The sequence below is a fragment of the Aquarana catesbeiana genome, linkage group LG03, assembly GCF_042186555.1.
Source record: "Aquarana catesbeiana isolate 2022-GZ linkage group LG03, ASM4218655v1, whole genome shotgun sequence".
NCBI lineage: Eukaryota > Metazoa > Chordata > Amphibia > Anura > Ranidae > Aquarana > Aquarana catesbeiana.
Window position 1 is genome coordinate 99,624,078 of NC_133326.1, and position 22,730 is coordinate 99,646,807.

Below are 22,730 nucleotides of genomic sequence, written 5' to 3' on the forward strand. Positions count from 1 at the left end.
TCCCGAGAATTAGTCAGAGAAATAAAAGCAGGCCTTCACAGAAAATGCACACAAGTACTGCATTGTACTTTCTATGTGAGTGATTTTATAAATGAAATATTACCACATTTGTGTGCTCATTAGATGCGGTCCCATGATCAGCCAGACACTGACAGTATACAAGGGTGAAGAATGGCAGGGTACATTGCATGAGGAATATGACACAGTGACCAGTCACACACGAGGCAAAAGGAACACAGGAATCTTTATTAGGGGAAAAGGCAACATAAACATTTGTTGTTTTCAGCCAAAATATTAATTTGAATCACAACCATTAGTCTGTAAGCTCTAGCAAGCAGCGAGCTTATGTGGATCCATTGTAGTTAATGTAAGAAAAGGAACGTCAAAATGCAAGTCACCTTATATAGAAATATGTTATATTATATACATACATAGCTATAATTAAACAATTTTACAATCACAAAACTGGTCCTTTAGTTTATATGCTTGAATTCTTCAGATGAACCCCATAATGGAGAGAAGGCCCATAATAATTACAGTTCTTCTCCATGAACAACTTACTGAAATGCAACTTTAAAAACTCTAAGTAGGTCAGAAGAACTGTAGGGAATTTGGTAACTGCCTTATACTATATGTGAGACACCTTAGTATGTATTTAACAATATAGTAACTGAAAATGTACTACAATCTACATGTTTTGTGCACATGCTTTTATCTTTTATAAAGGTGAATTCAAATGAAATAGTCTTAAATTTATGATTGCAAAAAATCAAAAGAAAAAAAAAAGTAAAAGAAAAATAATAGCTTAGAGGAAAGGGGAGGAATGAATTAAAGTGGAACTTCAGTCATTTTTTCAACTTTCCATCTAATAAATCTTCTGCCCTTGTTGTTTTAACTTTGGATAGTAAAACATTTTTTTTCTACCAGTAAATACCTTATACAGCCCACTTCCTGTTTCTTGTCTGGTCATCAGCCTAGGCTTATGACATCATGCACAGCTCTCTCTCCCACTCTCGTGAGAGTTGGCCAGGAAGGGAGGGAGGGATGAGTCATAAGAGGGCCAATGAGAGCTGCAGAGCTGGAGGTGTGCCTCTGTGTGTCTGTGTAAATCCAGGAAGTAAACAAGCAGCAGCTTCAGCTGCCCACAGTTAAAATGGCTGCAGCCAGACTTAGCGGAGGGAGATTTCTGCAGCATATTTGGCAAGTACAGAGTCTCAGTATATAAAAAATAATATGTAAAGAGGTTGGAGGGAAGCTTCAGAATGGCAAAGATGTTTTTATTACAAATGATGTGAGCAGACTGCAGTTCCTCTTTAAGTAGCATTAATTAGAGTAATATAAGCATTAATAAATAGCAACTTTTTTATTTATTTGTAAGGTTGCTTTAACTGATGGTATTGATGCCATGTTCAGATCAAGGTTCTCCTTCTCAAAAGAAACAAAGTAAATGCATGTAACAATAATGTTACATCATATTTTATGATTAAATTTTCATAGGCTGGGTGTAGACATTAAAGCGGGGTTCCACCCAAATTTTGAACATTATCTCTATGCATTCTCTTCCTTGCCTAGATGCTGACATGCTGTGTAAAAAAATTTAAATCGCCGTAATTACCTTTTTTTTTTTAATCTTCTTAGCACTTCCTGGTTTTCCTCCCATGGGAGTAGGCGTGTTTCTAGCCTCTCCCAGACCTCGCACAGTCCCCTGGGAGCTAGTCTCAGGCTTCCCAGCATGCATTGTGCAACAGCGTCATCACATCATCTCTGTGAATGCTGGGAGCACAGCATTCACAGCATCCAGGAAATACATGCTTGTGGGCTTCAAATGCCCACAATGAAGATGGAAACCGCCTTCAGTGAATTTTATAAGTTATTCTTTACAACGAAATCGGACACAGGCAGACTTATTACACAGAACATGTGAGTAGATAATCATGAGAAGAAAAGTTTGTGAATGAACTCCAAAAAAAAAAAAACGATAGATAGGTGGACCCCCGCTTTAACTGAAAGTATCATTTTACATAGGAGCTTGTTAGGGCCCACTGTCCCAAGAGCTGCCGCACACTGAACCGCATCGGTTCAACCTCTTGGCGCCAGCCCTACGCATATATGCGGCCGCTCAGCAGGTGGGCCTTAATGCTGATTGGCCACATATATGTGACCCTGTTAAGACAACTTATCATGCTGAGAGCGCACTCCCTGCAAGCTCCTAGTATGGTAGAAGGTAGGGTTCAGTAGACCCTCAATGCCTACCTGCAATCAGGAGCTTTGCGATCATGTAACCTCTGTGACAGCCAATCACAGTGGTCACATGACCCGAATGCCCGCCTCGCCTCCTGGCGTTCAGAACTCTTAAAGGGATGGGAGGCAGTTGGCGCGAAGAGGTTATGTGTGGCAGCTGTCCATTCCAGCTGCAGTGAACCAAAAGGACACACAATTGTTTTCTGTGTGTCTTAGCGGTGATTGGTGTTCTTTCAGTGTGGAAAAATTTCAGTCACCGTACTATATATGAACTAGCTCTTAGGGCTCATGCACACTGCAGCTCAAAAAAAAGTTGCTTTTACAGGCATTTTAACTTCTATTCCAGCTTGAAGAATCTTGTGCTTTTTTGTGCTCCTGTGCATGTTTTTATTGAGCTTCTTCAAGCTTTTTCAAACTCCTTTTGAGCTCCTTTGAGGTTTTTTTAGCATAAGCATTTTTTTTCCCGCACAAACCCTCCTAGATAGTATTTTCTTAACCACTGTATAAACAAAACAAAAAGCTGGACCAAACTTTTTTGCTTCTTTGAGCTTTTTTGAGCTCTTTTGAGCTTTTTTTTTAGCTCTGTGGGGCACTAGCTCCTCTCAAAGACGTGTGCTTGGTGGGGGGGGGGGGGGGGGTTCTGCCTGTAGAAGCATATGCCTGAAAAAACCTGAAAAAAACCATAGAGGGTTATTTACTAAAGGAAAATCCACTTTGCACTGCAAGTGCACTTGGAAGTAAAGTCGCTGTAGATCCGAGGAGGATTGGATGACAAAATCAGAAAATCAGCAGAGCTTCCATTCATTTAAGATCTACCCCTTAGATTTGGAGCGACTGCACTTCCAAGTGCACTTTCAAGTGCACCTGCAGTACAAAGTGGATTTGCCTTTCATAAATAACCCCCATAGTGTGCATGGACACCTTGGATAACATTGAGGGGATTTTCCAGGCAGAAAAAATAAGAGCTCAAAACCCTGTAGGAGCCACTTCTTTGAGCTCATTTGAGCTGCAGTGTGCACGAGCCCCAGCTGCTCCTGTGATAAAGATTAAGTCCTGTCATATCAGCAAAAGTGTCTAGAGAGCTGCTGCTGAGGGTAGGAACTCTGTTGAAGTTTTTAGGGTATATCTTCTAAGCTGAAAGGCCTAAAACCAGTTGATCTTAGTAAATCTTAATAAAAAATTAAAAACAGAGCTAAAGAGCAAAAAATACAAACAAACAACCCTCAATTACGTAAAAAGAGACAGTAGTGGTCACCAACACCCATACAAGTGCAAAGGCTTAAAATGTAAAACAAACTGTGTTGCACTGCCTCAATGTGTTAAAAAAAATGATGCCCCTAGAAGACATCTATTAGGACGAAATGCACGTAAGGCGGAGCCTAGTGGGGATGTCATCACATCTGCTGGAGCGAGTGACCTTTTGTTTGAAACCTGTATACCCCACTGTCTTGTGAGTAGTTTTACCCTGCTTTTAAAATTAAAGAGGTAAAATTTTGCTACACTATAGAGTTTTTCATGTGCTTTCACTGAGTGCTGCCAATTTTGTTGATGCTGGAAACCACTGTCTGAGGAAATGCTGAGTGCATAGAAGGTCACATTTGTCCACCTGGAGTTGGCTATTGAATGGTGAGCTTGCTTAGACCCCCATGGTATCGGGGTCTAGGAGTCCAGTAAGCGTCCTTATTACTTCTTTGGTGGAGGCACACTGGACTTACTATTACACACAGAAGACCTACATGAGTGCACATCTATGGGGCATTATTTTGTGTGATTATTTATTCATCTGTAGGACTTTATCTACATTTGTTGGATTTTGTGTTTCATTAAATATTTGATTCACATATGTACTATTATTGTTTTTTGTGACTAGTATTTATGGCATGATAATTTGATCTTAAACTAATATGATCTATTTATTTAACACATTAAGGCAGCACAACACAGTGGGGTTGATTTACTAAAAGGTTTTTTTTTCCAAAGCTTAATTGAACAAGCTGAAATTGGAAGTTGATTGCCTACTAGGCACAGCTTCACCAGATTTTGCACTCTCCAGTTTTAGTAATCAACCCCAGTTTGTTTACTTAGTAAATCTTAATCTGATTTAATCCTTCTAAAATAACTTTTCTGCATCAATATGCATTCAGCCATAATTTTGTTAACTGCTAAATTTTGTGGTTTCCTAGGTCTAATGCTGTGTACACATGACTGGACTTTCAATGGACTGAATCACGTCAGACTTTTCGACGGACTTGCGACTGACTTTTCAATGGACTTCCGTCAAATCGGACTTGTCTACACACAATCACACCAAAGTCTGACGGATTCAACCGTGATGACGTACGACCAGACTAGAATGAGGAAATTCATAGCCAGTAGCCAATAGCTGCCCTAGCGTCGGTTTTCGTTCGTCAGACTAGCATACAGACGAACTGACTTTTTTGACCAGACTCGAGTCCATCGGAAAGATTTGAAACATGTTCTAAATCTAAGGTCCGTCACATTTTCGACAGAAAAGGTCTGCTGCAGGTCCGATGAAGCCCACACACGGTCAAATTGTCCGACGGATTCATTCCATCAGACAAGTTTGGTCAAAAAGTCCGGCTGCGTGTACAAGGCATTAGGTTTACTGAAATGGTAGCTTCATTTCTGGATAAATGCCCTCATCTTTAGAAGGATGCTGTGGCTGCATTATTTACATAAACTGATCACATCAACATAGTGAAAGAAAAATCTCTCTATTAGCACTCATCTAAAACAGCTCAGCAATGGCACTGGAATGCCAATAAGCTGCATTTGGTTTTCTTAGTTCCAAAAATATTGGGGTTCAGATATGACAGCTTATGTTTATTTAGGTACATTGTTTATTAACTATAAAAAGCATGTCATCTGTGAAAGGACTGTAGCTAGTCTTTAGTTTCAGGCTGCATTCACACCTTTGGTTAGCGGTAACCCTAGCTCCTGACTGTGCTTTTCTTTGCGCTTCTTTGCGTGTCGCACATAGGGCAGTCCATCCACTTGAATGGCCCTATGGGCAACAAACGTGCCAAAGAAGCTCCAGAATATATTTGGGCGTGTAGTGTCACATGTTTTTAACCACTTCAACACCTACAAACGTATATATATGGCCCGGTATTGAAGTGGATGTCATTTTTTCAAGCAGTCGATTAATTTTTTAGTTGAAGTAGTCCGAGTAGCTATGCAGCCACTGGATTACTTTTATGGGTGGTATGTAAGGTATCACCGCGAACGTCAGAGTGAGAACAATATTTCTAAGGTCAGAACTCCTGTCTAACTGTAAACTGGTAACCTGTAAAGACTTTTAAAGCTTTGCCTATAAATAATTTAAAGTACCATAGGCTGTCGTCATTCCACAGACGTGTGAAATTGTATTGTGTGACATGTTTGGTATATATTCACTTGGAGTAACATCATCTTTTATATTTTACCAAAAATTGGGTGTTATTTTGTGTTTGTGTACACTAGAATTCATTAAAGTGTATTTTTTTCAAACTACCGTGTGACATTATTAACTGCAGCACTCACCATTTTATTCTCTAGGGCTTCTGCTTAAAGGGGTTCTAACTTCTAAGTTATTTTCTAGCAAAAAATCAGATTTTTACATGTATGAAAGATTTGTCAGAATTGGCTTTGGAAGCTAGTGGCTAATGTGCATTTGGACATATTTGTAGCGTGTTTGCTGTGCAGCAAAACATGTGGCAAAGCTCACATTTATTATGTGGTTTGTCACACATTCAGGAAACAAGAAATGTGAATGGAGTCTAAGGGGTTAGGGATAGGTTTAAGATTAAGGGTAAGATTTAGGACAGCCATTCTCAATCAGGGTTTCCTGGAACCCTAGGGTTTCTTTAGATGTTGTAAGGAGGTTCTTTGAGTTATGTCTGATTGACCGCCCTGATTGATGGTGCCTGCCTAGTCCCAGGCCAATGCCACTTGAAATAGCCAGCAGCATGACACCAATGATCTTTTTAGCTGTCTGTAAGGGTTGTATTCTAACCACCATTGTAAGAGGGCACTCTTCCCTGACTACCAATCTCAGGTGCATTTTTCCTCACTAACCCCCAATAAATTGGTTTTAACAAGGGCTCTCTTAGACCTGAAAATGATTTCAAAGGTTCCCTGGGGGTAAAAAATTGAGAAAGGCTGATATAGGTTGAAGGATTTGTGATCTGTAAAACGTTTGACAATTTCCATCTTAGTATGTGCAGAAAAGAAGTGAGGATCTGCAATAAAGTTTTCTACATCCTCTAAATATATATCACTGACCTGATCGAACACAATATTTTTAAATTATAGAGTCTTTGTGTAGACAAGAATGTGCTGCAGGGCTTTGGGTCCCAGAGCCCTGAGGCACATCTGTGTACATGTGAGGTTCCCACACATGCTTAAAGATGAAGTGGGTATAGACCTTGCCATATCTGTTCATGCCCTGTAAATTACTGCACGTGAATGCAGATGTGTCACAGGGCTCTGCTGGGACCCAAAGGCCGGGTGTGCACATGCAAGAAGAATATGGATGACAGTTCTGGAAGAAGGGGGGGGGGAAACTAAAGCATTTTGAAGTTCCTCTGTAATAATCAGTTATTAATCTGTACTGATGAAGTATGGAGATTGTCATTACCAAACACTTCTTTGGAAAATACTAGTTGCCTAGCTGTTCTGGTGATCCAATGATTTTAATTATTTTTGAGGAAGGAGCAGTAGGGAAGTACTGGCAAGGTGAGTATCAGTGGGTTAAGTAGCCGCTTGTGAAGAAATTTTCACTGTGACCTGAATGAGCAATGTGACAGTGTCTATTTAAGTGCATTTCGCAGTGTGATTGCTGTCACTTTACCTAATGCTTGTGCTTCTCTGATGTCAGTGTGCCAGGCACCAAACACTGCTTGGCAGAAAGATGCTGCATGTATTCCTAGCAAATTTAGGAACAATGTGTAGCCGGTTCTGTACCCTGTTAGATTTACCATACGATTTTTATATTTTTCTTACCAGTTCCTTTTTCTTCATACATTCCATAAGGACAACAAAGAGCTGGTGAGCCTGGTTCCGACTGTAGTTAAATGTTTTCTGAACGGTAACAAGAAGTTGATCACGAAGGGATTCACTGATTATCCTACAAATACACATCAAAGAAAGTAGCCAGAGCAATAAACATCTCATAATTTTATATTCATAAGTGCAAGCCATTCTGTGAGCCTGCCATGCATACATTAAAGCAAAATCTGGCCTCTTCTCCTGCACCCAAGTCTTCCCAACTACCTCTTGGAGGCACCACCTTCACACATGGAGTGGTAAAGTTTCAGGAGACAGTGCAGGAAAGGAGGTTCTTTCTTTTACTTTTTTTGGAGCAGGGCTGCCAGAAATGTAAAATAAAGTAAAAAAAATGCAAATAGACCCTTTTCACATGAATGTTCCGATCGGGCCTGCCTGTCCGTTTTTCAGACGGACCCGATCGGGACCATCCATTGCTCTCCCGCCAGCATCTGATCTGATCCAGACCACCAAAAAAAGATGGATGGGGATACGTGCGCCATCCGTCCGACGGACCAGATTGGATGACAGTCAGATAGAAATAAACAGGCGGTCCGTTTCCATCTGACTGCTCCATAGAGGAGAGTGGGCTGTGTCTGTCCACTCTGCATAGCAAAGCGGACACGGACCTGTCATCTGCCTGCTCAGCATCAGTGGAGAGATCCCCGCTGAGCAGGCGGATCTGCTGGACGGAGTCTGTTCCGTGTGAAAGGGTCCTTACACTGCTCTTCAAATTGTACATGTTTTGTTAGAAAAAGACTATGAGTGGATCATTTGGGGCACATGCACATAGCTGGAATGAAATTGCTGATCATCTACACATGATCTTGCTGTCAGATAGATCCTGTGTAAAAAAAAATGCATGAAATGGTCTGTAAGTGCTTGCTTTTACATGTGTATAATGTCTATACAATGTTTAGACCAATAACATACATTTATATGTGTACATGAATAAATCACTGACCTTTTCTTTGTGATTACACAGATTTGAATGCATTGCAAGTTTACTGATCTTTATGTACTGTGTGCATGGGTCCATATAAAACAATAGAACTATGTGGAGGTCTGTTAAAATAAAAAACAGTAGTGACACAAACACTTTTTGTGGTCGTGTCCATGAGCCCTAAAGCATAATTCATGCAGCATTCTTACCACTATGTCTTATTTTCTAATTCACCAAATAACTATCCGCCAAATGTTTTATCTGATGGGTCAACTGGATTTACTGAAAGTATCTTATCTAATTTGAATATTTTAGATTGTAAGCTCTAATGAGCAGGGTCTTCTGATTGCTCCTGTATTGAATTGTATTATAACTGTCCTGTTTGCCCTTATGTTGTAAAGCGCTGTGCAAACTGTTGGCGCTATATAAATCCTGTATAATAATAATCTATTCCAAAGGCCATTATTAATATTTTCCCCCACATTTACATGACCAAGCTGTCTGGTAAAAGTGGCATTTCATGTGAAAAATACATTTGTGCGCCAATATTATATTTAAGGAGGAAAAGTCTATCCAGTAAGGTCACAAACAGAAAATTACATAAATATGAATTTTGCCACAAGCTATCTACAACTTAAAAAATACATTAGGCTTCAAGATACATTCACAACACAACAATGTTTGGCTTATTTAATATATGGAGCAAAGAGCAGCTCTGTACAATATCTTATAGCAAGCAGCTAGAAACAGGCTTTCCAAAGCAGAACTCCAGTAAATAAAAAGAAAGAACGTTTCCTTCTCATATCCACTCAGAATGTTGTTTTTAAATTCCCCTTAGACATGACTTATATTTAGGAGCCTTCTGGCAGATCACAAAATGTCCCTGGTCTTTAATCATTTTCTTTCTCCGGTGGTAGTTGGTGGTTTTCAATACTGCAGAGTGCTGACCATCAGTGCTGCTCTCCTCAGTATTGCAGTGTGATCCCAGGCTGATGTAGGGATGTACCTCCAAGAGGTATCAATGACAACTTGGACACACAGGAAATGTGTTGAATGACACTGACCATCATTCAACCCAGAAAACCACTGGCACTTGACCTTGAAAAGATTAGTCTCTGGGGGACAGTGCCAAAGAGGAGGTGTGAAAGCTGTTCAGTGAAAGCTTTTTATTTTTCTCTTTTTTTTCCTAATACAGTGCAGAGCTACACATTAAAAAATAATAATTGGAGTTATTTTAACCACATAATGCATAAGTGCACAGGCAATGTTATTATCTCAAAGTGGTTGTAAACCTGAGACATGAAATATGAACAAAGCATATCCCTCTATAATGTGTACTGCACTTCTTTTCTGTCCACTGCCTTGTTCCTCTGCCATCTGCATGAGTCACTGCTGATGAGTTTTCTGGACACCAAGAGAAAAGGAGGAGGGCACAGCATGTGATTGACAGCCTCAGCTCTGTTCCTGTGTGCTGTATGAAGAGGGGTTTGTCCCTTCCCTCCAATCAGCTCTCAGAGCTCTCCTCACTGATGTAACTTCAGCTCTCTGCCCCCTGCTTTTCAGAGCTAAGAGATCTTGTGTAAATTTTGCACTTTGACTGGATGCAGGGGAAAACAGGTACAACATACGTAGGAGGATTTGTTTTACCTTTGTGAATCACTTGAGGCCAATCACTTAACTGGGTATATACGTAAAGACTTACAACCACTTTCTAAAAGCTAGTGATTACTCATCTAACTAGCCACTGATCTTTACAAAGATGGAACAAATGGCTCCCTGTTTCTGAGCTACAAAAGCAGCATGAATTGGTGATTAATGTTATATGATGGCACAATGTAATTTCTAGAATGAAATGCAACTGATTGCTACTACGTACTACTTGTGTAGCACAGCCCACAGGAAGTCATTTTTTCCATCTATATATTGTTTGGATGTGACACTTATAACATAGGTGCACGTTTCACAGCAGCAAAAACTTGGAAGTTAAAATGGAACTGAATCGTTTTATGCTTTTCATAAGAATAATGTAAACAATGATAAAGAACATGAAATCCTACCCTGCTTCCTCTGAGTACTTGTGTGCAAAAGAGAGGATGTCAGAGGCACGTCCACTTCCGTCACAAACTACTACAGGGATGGGAGGTTCTTCTCGTAGGCATTCCAGAACAATGGAAATCACATTTGGACCACCTTCTACAATGAGCGCTACAACAGGCACACCTTGGCCTAATCCTATAATATCAACATAACACATCCAATCTTCACTATTGACAAATGCACCTAAACAAGCTGATTTATGATTATGAAGTACAAAATCACAATATCCAGTGAAACAGAAATGAGCTTTTAGTGTCTCTTAATACACAAACCAATGACAGATGATTTCTGACTGGTTGGTATAGGTCGCTACATAACATTTTACTATACAAGATCATATATATTACAGCAAATTCTACTTAGCATGCATGAATAATGCTAACGAACAAATAGGGACATTAGATTCAATATATACATTTTTAGGAAAAGTTTTTAATGATGAGGGTTATGCGGATGCAGGAGATGACAGCTGAGCATCCCTTTGCTGTCCCTGCCTCATTTTTATTCCCAGGCATAGGATGACAAAGGGAAACCCATGTGTCACGTTGTCAGTGTCTTCAATAAATGCACAACCTTTCTATTTCTAACAATCGTAAATGTCTTGACACTTTGACACTTAGAATAGTAATCTAAAAGATGATGAAGCATATGATGAGGATGAAGCTATTGCTTAAACATTACATAGAAACTCATTGACTAAGAATAAAAACAATTAAATGTTATTCCTTTCTGTGACACCTTTGTAAGGGTTTCTCCTAACTTCCTGTCATTGAGATAGGAAGTAAGGTTATTCTGTCCAATAAGGACACAGGTAGCAATGCTAGCACTTGTTTTTTGTAAAGTGGAGAAGGATTAGTAGGGTTTTATATTGCTACCTTTTGCCATTCTCCTAATTTCCTTTGTGATGGCTGGGACTGAAAGGCAATGAAAATCTCCCTGCCAATTACACATTTAGGTCTAATTTACACAGTGGAAGGGGGTTCAGCCATGGCTTTACCCTCGCCCCTCCCCAGCCTCGCACCTAAAAGATATTATTCAGCCATTCAGAGTATTACATATGCCGCAATGCTTTGTTTTGGGGCAGTATAGACTGCTACAGGTGTGAACAAACCCTTAGCAATAAAAAGCAGACTATGGTTTATGCCCTTCCCACTCTACAAAAGAAAAAAAGTTTTTTCAAGAGAGAAGGGCTTTAAGCTAATGGCAGTAGTATTACTCCATTGTAAACTTTTAGTGGTAGCCAGTGATATATTTCCTATAGGTTAAGTAATACAAAAGAATATCTTATAAGAATAAGAATGTGAACTTTGAGTTCCACTAAACTGGGGGTCAGCAACCAGTAGATCGCGGACAAGTGACTGGTAGATCACGGTCTGGGCTCGCTGACCCACCATCTTAGAGCATCAAACCAGGTGCAATGCAGAGGGACTACTTGTAAAGTTGGAGCTGTAGTAGGGAGCAAGAGCAGCATAAGCCGATGCCTCCTCTTTAGTGCTGGCTCATGTCCCATGCGGAGGGACCAACTGCACTCCACCTCTTATCCCAGCTAGGTAGAAAGAAATCCTGGATAGCCGCACTCTGGGATAAGGACATCTTTATTTCAATAAAATCCAACAATACAGTCAATTGCAGAGACGTACAGGGTGGTAGACTGCTAACGTGTTTCACATCATTTGGATGCTTATTCGTAGGTGATATTATCCCAGCTAGCGGTCTCCAGAGTGGTGCCAGTGGCAGGAAAGAAGAGATCTTCAGGTCAGTGTGAAGCAATACACTGTGCATATAACTATAGGGCTGCTTACACACTGATGCACTGCTGTTTCCCCACACCATGGGTGCAGTGCAGTGTACCTGCAGGTTTCCTGCACTTAGCCATAGACTTCTACTATATCCTGTGGGTTTGGTGCACTTTACGAATGCAGGAGTTTTGGTGCATTTTCAGAAAGTGCACCACATCTGTAGGGTATATTAGAAGTCTTTGGCAAAGCTCAACTAACCCAGGAAAGTTTCAGATGCACTGCACTGCACCCATGGTACAGGTAAACCACAGCACATCAGTGTGAAAGCAGCCCTATAGGGGGCTCAGAACAGTAAAGGTTCATTCACAAGTGCAGCAGGCATTGCTGCTCTCCTAAAAAATTATCTGAGTGTGTTTGACAGGTGCCGAGAAGGCGATATGTTGCCTCCTCACCACCTGATTTAAACCCATGATCGCCGTGCAATGCACACGATTGCTGCACGATAGTACGGCAATTAGAGGTTTAAATCAGGTGTGAGGAGGCAACACTGTGCCTGGGGATCTTTGACTTCTCCCATGTTGTTCAGGTAGATCTCCACCACTTTAAGGTTGCCTACCCCTGCACTAAACAATTAGCCCAAGGTCTCATGCCTGTAAACCGTAAACTGTATACCAAAGTTTACAAAATTGCGCAAATCATGCATTTTCAAAAGTGCCATGAGTTTTATGAAAACAAGCCAAATATCTAGCAATTAACTGAAAGCCTAAAGAAGAATTCCAAGTATGGATATTTTATACATAGTTCAACGTATTCATCTTGAACTAATGTAACTATACATATACCATACATAGTCAGTCCCCCTTGAAGCTGGAAATCACTGAAGTAGGCAGCGCTAATCCAGTGATCTCCACTAGCTTCCAGGTCCCATTCTGAGTGGCTGACCTGCTACATTCTTAACACAGGAGGTTGACCAGCACCATTCAGAGAATACTTTGCATTTTATGAATGAATACAAAGCATTCTCTGATTGGAAAAAGGGGGGAAGGATGGCACTAATGCCACACTCTCTACCTAGTCCAATCAGAGAATGCTTTGCTACATTTGTCCAAGCTGGACTGAGGTAAATAGGTATAAGATATTCATACTTGGAATTCTTCATTACAAAATGTATAGCTATAAAGGACGCGCTGTATAGTCTGTGACCACTTTATAGGGTTCACCTCCTCATTAACACAACTAGCCAAATGATGAATCATGTAGCCCCAGCTCAGTACATGCAGAAATGGTCAAGAAGTTCAGCTGTTGATCAACTAAACATTAGAATGGGGAAGATGGATGTTGGACGCAACCATGAATTTGCACTGATTGATCTTGCCAGGTGCTTGCAGTTACAATGTACTGGAAACCAATAAGCTCTCTGAGTTCTTTCACATCTCAGTCTCTAAAGTATAGGTAGTTTCTGAGTGGGAGAGTAAACAAATGGCAATTAAAAAAATTCAGCTTGATAGGAAAAAAAAATCTGGTTCTTTTTTTGGCACATGCATATCGTAGGAGCACACACAGCATCAATCCATGTATCCATCCTGTTTTTGCCAACGGTTCAGGCTGGTGGTGTAGTGGTATCAGGCCCAACAGATCATCATTTGAATAGCACAGTATATGTGGGTAATGTTACTGACTCTTTATACCTCTATATCTGTACTAAAGTACCTACTGAGCATAATTGAATAAAGAGCAACTTATAAAGGATAAATGAGTGTGCCACCCTTAACTGCATTCAACAGTATGTTAGATACAAATAAAAAACATGCAAGCAAATCAATATGTGGAGATTTTGATGAGCACTTACTAGTGTTAATTTTCTGAAGAGATATGTGCTTCTCTAGCTGACGTCGTAACTTGACTTCTGCTCCATATTTTCCAAGTGTGCCATTATCCGCAAGGATGAAATGAGTATGAGTGTTGTTCAGGACGGAGAGTTTACTTAGGGGATTCGACATTGTTTGATAAGGTTTATTTACCTGGTAATTAAACACACATAAATCCAGTTATAAGCTTAATTTGTTTTTACATTTTTTTACGCAAGACAGTCATAATTAAATATGAAAAATAAATAAGGCTCAATTCAATAAAGAATAACAATTGTTATTGCCATAACTGACTGTTTTCAACAATGGCAGCCTGCAAGGGTAGTTTAACTGTTAAAATGAAATTTCAGGAAATATGCAAAAGCATCCAGTGAGCTACTAATGCTATCCAATAAACACAGCAACTGTATTTATATGCGAAACTGAGTTTACCTTAATCTGAATTCTGTGTAATCCCTGGCTGAATAAACAAAAAAAGCCCCAAAAAAGGTCAGTAACATGTACTATACAGTTCCTTACCTGTTTGGCTTCTGTATCACCAATCACATTCACATTTTCTGTTTAAATAGTAATCTGATTGGTGTTTCAGTTTGCGTTTGCTGTAAATAATCTACAATGCGAACCTAATCTAAATTCTTAGGAGTTTTAACCTGTATAGCAAGTCAGAAAAGCCAATCAGGATTTTCAGCAATATAAAACCAAATTTGTTCAATAAAAAATAAGAGCACAAAAAATGTAACTCCTAGATCAATCAAACAGCAGTGACACTGGAAACAAATATACAATTGTTTGTTAATATCCCACTTTATAAACAACATAAATCTTGTAACCATTCTAATTGATTAATTGGCATTAAACATCTTACATCTTTTCCTATGAGATCTTCTTTGTTTTCTACAATGCCCCAAGGGGCAATACCTATGGCACATATTCGTCCTCTGGACTTGGAAGAGTGATCTTTCAAAGCATCCCCCACATGGCGAATGACACCTGAAACAATGCAAAGTACAGTAAGGATCATGTGCGAACTAAGATCAGAATACAAGTCACATGCTAATTATTTATTTGCTACAATAAACAAGGATCTTCACCCTAGAACAAAAGAAAGCCAGCAGCTACAAATACTGTAGCTGTTGACTTTTAATAAAAGAATGCTTACCTTTCCAGGGATCCAGCACCGTCCTCAACCAAGCCGGTTCTTCACCGGTCTTCAGGTCCCCATCTTTCGGCTACTTTCACACTGGGGCGTTGGGAGTGTCAGCGGTAAAGCGCCGCTATTTTTTGGCCCACTAGCGGGGAGCTTTTAACCCCTACTAACGGATGAAAAATTATTAAACGCGCCCGCAAAGCCCCACTGCAGCGGAGCTTTGTTGGCTCTTCGGCGGCGCTGCCCATTGATTTCAATGGCCAGGGGTACTGTAGGAGCGGTGTATGCACCGCTCCTACAGCGCCCCAAAGATGCGGCTTGCAGGACTTTTTTTGGCATCCTGCCAGTGCACCACTGTGAAAGCACTCGGGCTTTCACATTGGAGTGAGAGAGGCTCTTTACAGGCACTATGCAGGCGCTATTTTTAGCGCCATAGTGCCTGTAAAACGCCTCAGTGTGAAAGCAGCCTTCGTCTGGGAATATGGCTGTGACTCCTTGCAGCTTCACAGCCGGCTTCCCACTTCACATGCGTGAGCCATGCTGCACTTTCTGAAGGATCCCGCAGCCTTCTGGGCACTATGTCCCAGAAGGCTGCAGGCAAAGGAAGAGGTGGGCAAACGTCTGCTCAAATTTCCCAGGAGCAGGTACCTGTCAAAACCAGGTACCTGCTGCCCCTCCCAACAAAAAAAGTGTCCAAAGGTGAAAGTGGAGGGGAGGAGGAGGTGGAAAAGTGGAACTTTGCTTCAAAGATAGTGTCCAAATTATCAGGGTTCCAGAAAGATTTAACGAATTCTCTAAGCTCTTCGGCAAAGGCAGAGACTAATTGATTTGTGAAAACAAAAAAAAATAATGTAAGAGTGTTCATTGTTATATGAAATGTTCATGAAAAAATGAGTCACTGCATGTAAAAGTAATACTATTATATGGAATAAACATCATATATTCCAGAATTCCTGTCTGTTTACAAGAAACCCATCAGCACATAGAGAAGCTTCAAAAACAACAAAATAAATTGGAGTGATGAGACCAAAATTGAACTATGGTCACAACTATAGATGCTATGCTTGAACAGGAGTCAAGAAGGCTTATAAAGAGAAGCACACCAATCCTTACTGTGAAGCATGGAGGTGGAGCTCTGTTATTTTTGACAAATTTAGTTAAAATGTATGGCAAAATTAATGTAGCATATTTAACTATGTATGGGGCACACTTAAACTTTCCAACATCAAAATAATTGGAAACATAAGGCCAAGTAGACCCTTCAGTGGCTACAACAAAAAAGTGAAGATTCTGAAGTGGCCATTACGATCTCCTGACCTCAACATCATTGAACCACTTTGGGGAGATCTCAAATATGCATTTCATACTAGGCAAACAAAAAATTTACAGGACCTGGAAGCTTTTTTCCAAGAGGAATGGGCAACTTTTCTGCATATATAAAAGGCCTCATTAACAACTATCACAAAAGACTGGAAGTGATTGATGCAAAAAGGGGAAATACATCCATTTAAGGCTGGGTTCACACTATTGCGATGTCAGACATTGCATGTGATTTGCACTGCATTGCTGACATCATTTTGGTCCCAATGCGATGAGAAATCGGGCATACAATCTGTATGGCTGAATTGCAAATTCAGCCATACAGATTGTATGCCCGAATTCTCATCGCATTCTGACCAAAATGGTGCAGGACCCTTTTTCTGGTCCGCACTGGAATCGGATCGCATGGGTGTTCACACCTATGCAATCCAATTCTTGCACCATTTCACAGTTCGTACTGCGATCTGTGAACTGATCTGATGGTGTCATTAACTTTGTATTGACACCCGCAGCGGTTCGCATAGGACTGCCTGTGAGAGACATGTGATGCGCGAACCCACACTGGAATCACACTGGTTCCCGCATCACATATATGTGAACCCAACCTAAGAGCTAAGGGTAGGTAAACTTTTGAACAGGACCATGTTATTATTTCCTTCATTGCTATAGTTTGTCTAATGATTGTTCTAATGGGGGGAGTTAGGATTTAAAATTTATTTGTCACTGTTTATGTGATCACTGAATCAGTCGTGTGAAGTATAAGAGATCTCACCTGTACTGACACCCCCTGTGAATATCCAGGCCCCGGTAGTCATAGCAGCTTTGATTAGTCCTTTCCCAAACACTTGCTTTAGCTTAGGTTGCATTTCAAAATTCTGGAGTCCTCCATGTACAGAGATTAATAACTTAGGAAGTTCCAACTGCCACTCCTTTACCATGAGGTGAAGCAGAGAATCAGGCTTTGAATCATAAGATACACGGATGTACTGCAAAAGAACAAATTGATCACTCATCAGTCAAGAATAAAGATTAGAAAATGGGGCTGACTTAATAAAGAGGTATGGGTTGTTTACATTGCAAAGTGGATTTTGTAAATCTATTGTTTTTTTTTAGGACAGTGTCAGTTAGTATTTTGTTAATAAATATTTGTGCTTGTATTACAAAAAAAACTGCACCGAAAATGTAACAACACTCTCAACTTCCACCCTTTGGCTGTTAATCTACATTATATATATATGAACAAGAAATAGAAAGTTTCAGGTACCAGCTTAATGATAGGTTTAAACCCAAAAATATTAAATTGTCACTGTCTTGGGACAGTGCATTAAAAGCAAAAAGGGGGGATGGAGCCAGCCATTGGACAAAACTCGTAGCCTAAAGGGAATAAAATTCTTGGGCTGGTCAAGCCATTTTAAAGGCCAAATAGCACTGATAATGAGTTAGATAATATGTTTTGCTGTTATAAAAAACAGCAAAAGCTCAGAAATTACAGCCACTAACTCAAATTTATTTTATATGTGTTGGCTACCTGGGATTATCTCTCATCGACTTTATAATAACTGTAAATTTATGGAAATCAACTGAACATTTAGATCTATTTTCAGTTTTGCTAAAAAAACGAAAACATAAGGGCCTAATTTCTCAAAGTTTCAGCGAAAACACATACATTTCCAGTTTCATAGAGCTTATTATATGAGGCCCCATTATACTTCAAAGCATAGCATTTCCATAAAAAACTTACCATGGCTTTGTTGGAGTGTCCACCTCCTTGAAACTCTAAGATTCCATAAGCATCTGTGGGGTTCAGCTGTGTGTGCTTACTAATAGACCACTTGTCAGGCACAGCTTCCAACTGCTTGTTGTCCTCTCCATTCTTGTTAGCTATGGCATTTTGAGGAACTGGGATATGCTGAGTAATAAGCTGACCACAGTAACATCTGAAAATATTACAACAGCAATATATGAGCACTGAATCACATGTGTAGTTACACATTTTTATATATAACAAGCTTAGGTAACTATGACTCATAAATTCTTGCCTAAAACAAGTGCTAAATTATTAACATAATAGTTAAACTACCTCAATTTAGCTAAATATTTGTTGTTTAACTACCTCAATACAAGGCATTTACACCCCCTTCTTGCCTAGGGCATTTTTCAGCTTTCAGCGCTGTCACACTTTGAATGACAATTACGCAGTCATGCTACACTGTAACAATGTGAAATTTTTATAATTTTCTTCACACAAAGAGAGCTTTCTTTTACAGAGATCGGGGACATGCTAGGACACGGCGTGTGTCCTAAAAAAACCCATCAAACTGAGCATGTGCAGCTTGGCCCCAAGGCTCTGTTCTATCAGGAGATGGATTAGGGACAGTGGAGGAAGGGGAGGTTAAGAGGAGACAAGGTCAAGCAGCCTTTTTACACATGCTGAGGATTACTTATTAGGTTTCACAGTGAGTACAACAAGCATGCTTTACTGCATATACAGACTGATTTTACTGTTGTGGATTTAGTAACACTTTAAGAATTTAAAGTCATCACAAAGTATAAAATATTTAAAGTGTAATTCACCTTTACAGAAAATCTGTAAGGTGAATTTACACTGGACCCTCTCCCCATCCCCCCTGGCCCCGCTGACCTTGAGTGCCATGAACTCCCGCTGTGACACATCGGGTCGCCACTTTACCCGTCCGGGGACTTGAAATCCCCACAGCTTTCACTCCTCTTCTCCCCAGCTGACAGGATGGGCTATGTGGGTTCTGATTGGTCAGCGCTGTCCATGTACTGGCATGGTGAACAGTGGGTGTGGCGAAATTGCATCAATGGTGGGAGAGACTTAAGGGGCATCTTAAATAAAAGGTCAGTCTGTCCCCCAGTACATCCCCCCAGGTCAGTCTTTCCCCCCCAGTCTAATCCTTCCCCCAGGTTAATCTGTCCCCCAGTATAACCCCCATGTCAGTCTGTCCCCCCAGTTCAATCCTTCCCCCTCCAGGTCAGTCTGTCCCCCAGTTTAACCCCTCTCCCTCCCCCCAGGTCAATCTGTCCCCCAGTAGAATCCCCCAGGTCAGTCTGTCCCCCGTACAATCCCCCCAGGTAGGTCTGTTCCCCAGTATAATTCTTCCCCCTCCCCCCAGGTTAATCTGTCCTTAGTATAATCCCCAGGTCAGTCTGTTCCCCAGTACAATCTTTCCCCCCTGGGTCAGTCTGTCCCCCAGTACACCCCCAGGTCAGACTTTCCCCCAATCAAATCCCCCCCCAGGTCAATCTGTCCCCCAGTATAACCCCCTGGTCAGTTTGTCCCTCAGTTCAATCCTTCCTCCCTCCAGGTCAGTCTTTCCCCCAGTTTAACTATTCCCCCTCCCCCCAGGTCAATTTGTCCCCCAGTATAATCCCCCAGGTCAGTCTGTCCCCCTGTACAATCCCCCCAGGTAGGTCTGTCCCCCAGTATAATCCTGCACCCACCCAGGTAATCTGTTCCCAGTATAATCTCCCAGGTCAGTCTGTTCCCCAGTATAACCTTTCCCCCTCGGGACAATCTGTCCCCCAGTATAACCCCCTCCGGTCAGTCTGTCCTCCAGTATAATCCTTCCCCCCTCTAGGTCAATTTGTCCCCCAGTATAATTCCTGCCCAGGACAGTCTGTCCCCCAGTACAATACCCCCCCAGGTCAGTCTGTTCCCCAGTATAATTCCCCCATTACAATCCTTCTCCCCCTCCAAGGTCAATATGTCCCCCAGTATAATCCCCCTCAGATCAGTCTGCCCCCCAGTATAATCCTTCCCCCTCAGGTCAAATTGTCCCCCAGTACAATGCTTCTCCCCCTCCAAGATCAATGTGTTCCCCAGTGTAATCCCCCTGAGATCAGTCTGCCCCCCAGTATAATCCCCCCAGATCAATCTGTCCCACAGTATAATCCCCCCTCCAGGTCAGTATGTCCCCCAGTACAATCCCTGCAATAGTTGATCATTTAGGCCCCACAGCAGTTGCATAAATCCCATCACTGTTTTCGCTAAAAATACATTTAAATATTTATTAGCACCCATAAACACAACATAACTTACAACATTTCTGTTAAATTCCTACTAAGGCCCTGTTCACATGAGGCATATTAAAGTTAACGTCCGTGTAAGGGCCCTGTTTATGTGCAGGTAGTCCCATTAATGTCAAATGGGAAGCAGTGGCTGCATAGACATAGCCGTTGCTCCCAATCTGACATCCATGTGGGTGTGGGTGCACAGCCTCAAATGCAGAAAGTGTGAGTTCATGCACCCACACCCACATAGATGTGCCTGCACGGGAATGCACAGAACACCTGTGCTTCCCTGTGCAGGTAATCACGGCCTCACATGGGTGTATGCTGTAGAATGTAGTATTCCCCATGTGAACGAGGCCTTACTATTTTTTTTTATTTAAATTTAAAATCAGCTAGTATACTGTACCCTGTAGTACATTACGGGCTGATAATTGCAGTTTTTTGTTTTAGTTTTTTTTTTTTTTTAAACAACATTGGAAAAATGAAAATCAGCAGCAATAGGCAAACTATTGCTATAAGGCATTCTTGTGTGGATTAGAAAAAAAAAATCAAGCCTCTGACTACTTGTTACAGACAATATCTCCATGCTTCCTTTAAACCCGTTTCTCTACTTTAATATATTTACCAAAATGGGAATTTAGGGAAAATATGAATAATATAAACAAACCATTAGCAACTCATTTGCAAGTATTAATAGTTTAAATACAGCATTATATATAAAGCTTTTAATTATTAAAATAAAGTACACACTTGCAAAAATGCCCAGAAGCCAGCATCGTAAATCATTTATTAGTCCTAGTAATCTGTAAACTGTAGAGAAGGGTTGCTTTAATACAAAATAAATGCATACGATTATATACTATACATAGCTAAAGGAGTTATGTCCCCTCCATCCCTTACTGCATTTTTATAGAGATTAATACAGATTTTAAAGCAACCTTTATGAACACATACACATTTTCATAACGAACACATGAACAGTCACCTGTTGCTGTCTTTGCTGTTGGCAACTATGTAGATGCATTCTCTTTTGTAAAATGTCTTTTCTATCCAAGCCTTTTGACCCTAGGAACAACAACAAAAAAAAACAATTTTATGTTCGTGTTAACATGTTTGTTTTGAGACCATTAAAAGCGTATATAATGTTGAAAGTGTCTGTAAAGCATATTAAATATATCACTAAAAGTGTTTATATCTGTTTTATCAGTGAAAAAAAATGATCTTTTCATAAATCCACAGCTGTCCTACGTCCTGTTCTCTCTGCCTGTTATCTCAAATGCCGCGTACACACGGGCAGACTTTTCGACCGGACTTTCGAACGAACGGACTTGCCTACACACGATCAACCAAAGTCCGACAGATTCGTACGTGATGACGTATGACTGGACTAAAATAAGAAAGTTGATAGTCAGTAGCCAATAGCTGCCCTAGCATGGGTTTTTGTCTGTCGGACTAGCATAGAGACGAGCGGATTTTTTGACCGGACCCGAGTCCGTCGGAAAGATTTGAAACATGTTTTATTTCTAGGTCCGTCAGACTTTCGGGAAAAAAAAGTCCGCTGGAGGCCACACACGATCGAATTGTCCGACGGAGTCCAGTCCCCCGGACCAAGTCTGCTGGGAAGTCGTGTGTACGCGGCAAAAGAGTTTATTTATGCCTTCTAGTTATTATCTTAGGACTACAAGTCAATTAGTTCCTATAATAGTGGGAGTGGTTGAGTAGTTTAGCCAGTTTAGAAAAAGAAAATTGGGCAGGGCTGACACCACTTAGTTTTAGAGAAATGCTGTGTGTTGTCTGTCCACAATAGGGTATTAAAATCTGAGTGCATTTCTGGTAGACCCACAGGTATTTTTTCTGTACTAGAAAGGTCTTTAAAGGGATAAAACATGGGGGAATGAATTGCAGACCTGTAATGCATTGTTTTTTTCTAGCTTGCCTTTGCCTTGACATATGCATTGGGAAACACATCTAAATATAATTTCCTTATTCACATGATCTGTATACATTTACAAACTTATACCCATTTAATATGTTCAGATTATGAATCTCTAGACAATGTTTCTCTAGTATTCTCAAATTCCTCAATTCTTATGCCGCGTACACACGATCTGACTTTCCGCCAACAAAACCATGGATTTTTGTTCAAAGGATGTTGGCTCAAACTTGTCTTGCAATACACATGATCACACAAATGTTGGCCAAAAATTACTAACGTGGGAACGCGGTGACGTACAAGACCTACGAAGAGCCGAAAAAAAGGAAGATTAATAGCCAGTGCGGCTCCTTCTGCTTGA

The 22,730-nt window shown here is 40.7% G+C and overlaps 1 protein-coding gene across 2 annotated transcripts; it reads right to left on the bottom strand.

Moving 5' to 3' along the window:
* Positions 1 to 213: 213 nt before the first annotated feature.
* Positions 214 to 18,275, bottom strand: LOC141131512 (transient receptor potential cation channel subfamily M member 1-like). 2 transcript variants are annotated; one of them, XM_073618873.1, is made up of 6 exons: positions 18,143 to 18,275; positions 17,174 to 17,387; positions 14,800 to 14,924; positions 13,916 to 14,087; positions 10,288 to 10,462; positions 214 to 7,369 (listed from the first exon to the last, which is right to left on the bottom strand). In XM_073618873.1, the coding sequence occupies exons 1-6, from the start codon at positions 18,143 to 18,145 to the stop codon at positions 7,231 to 7,233; spliced, it is 828 nt and encodes a 275-aa protein (XP_073474974.1). In that variant the 5' UTR covers positions 18,146 to 18,275; the 3' UTR covers positions 214 to 7,230. The 2 variants fall into 2 exon arrangements, with proteins under 2 accessions (XP_073474974.1, XP_073474975.1); XM_073618874.1 differs by having other exon boundaries at positions 7,243 to 10,462.
* Between the last annotated feature and the right edge of the window lie 4,455 nt (positions 18,276 to 22,730).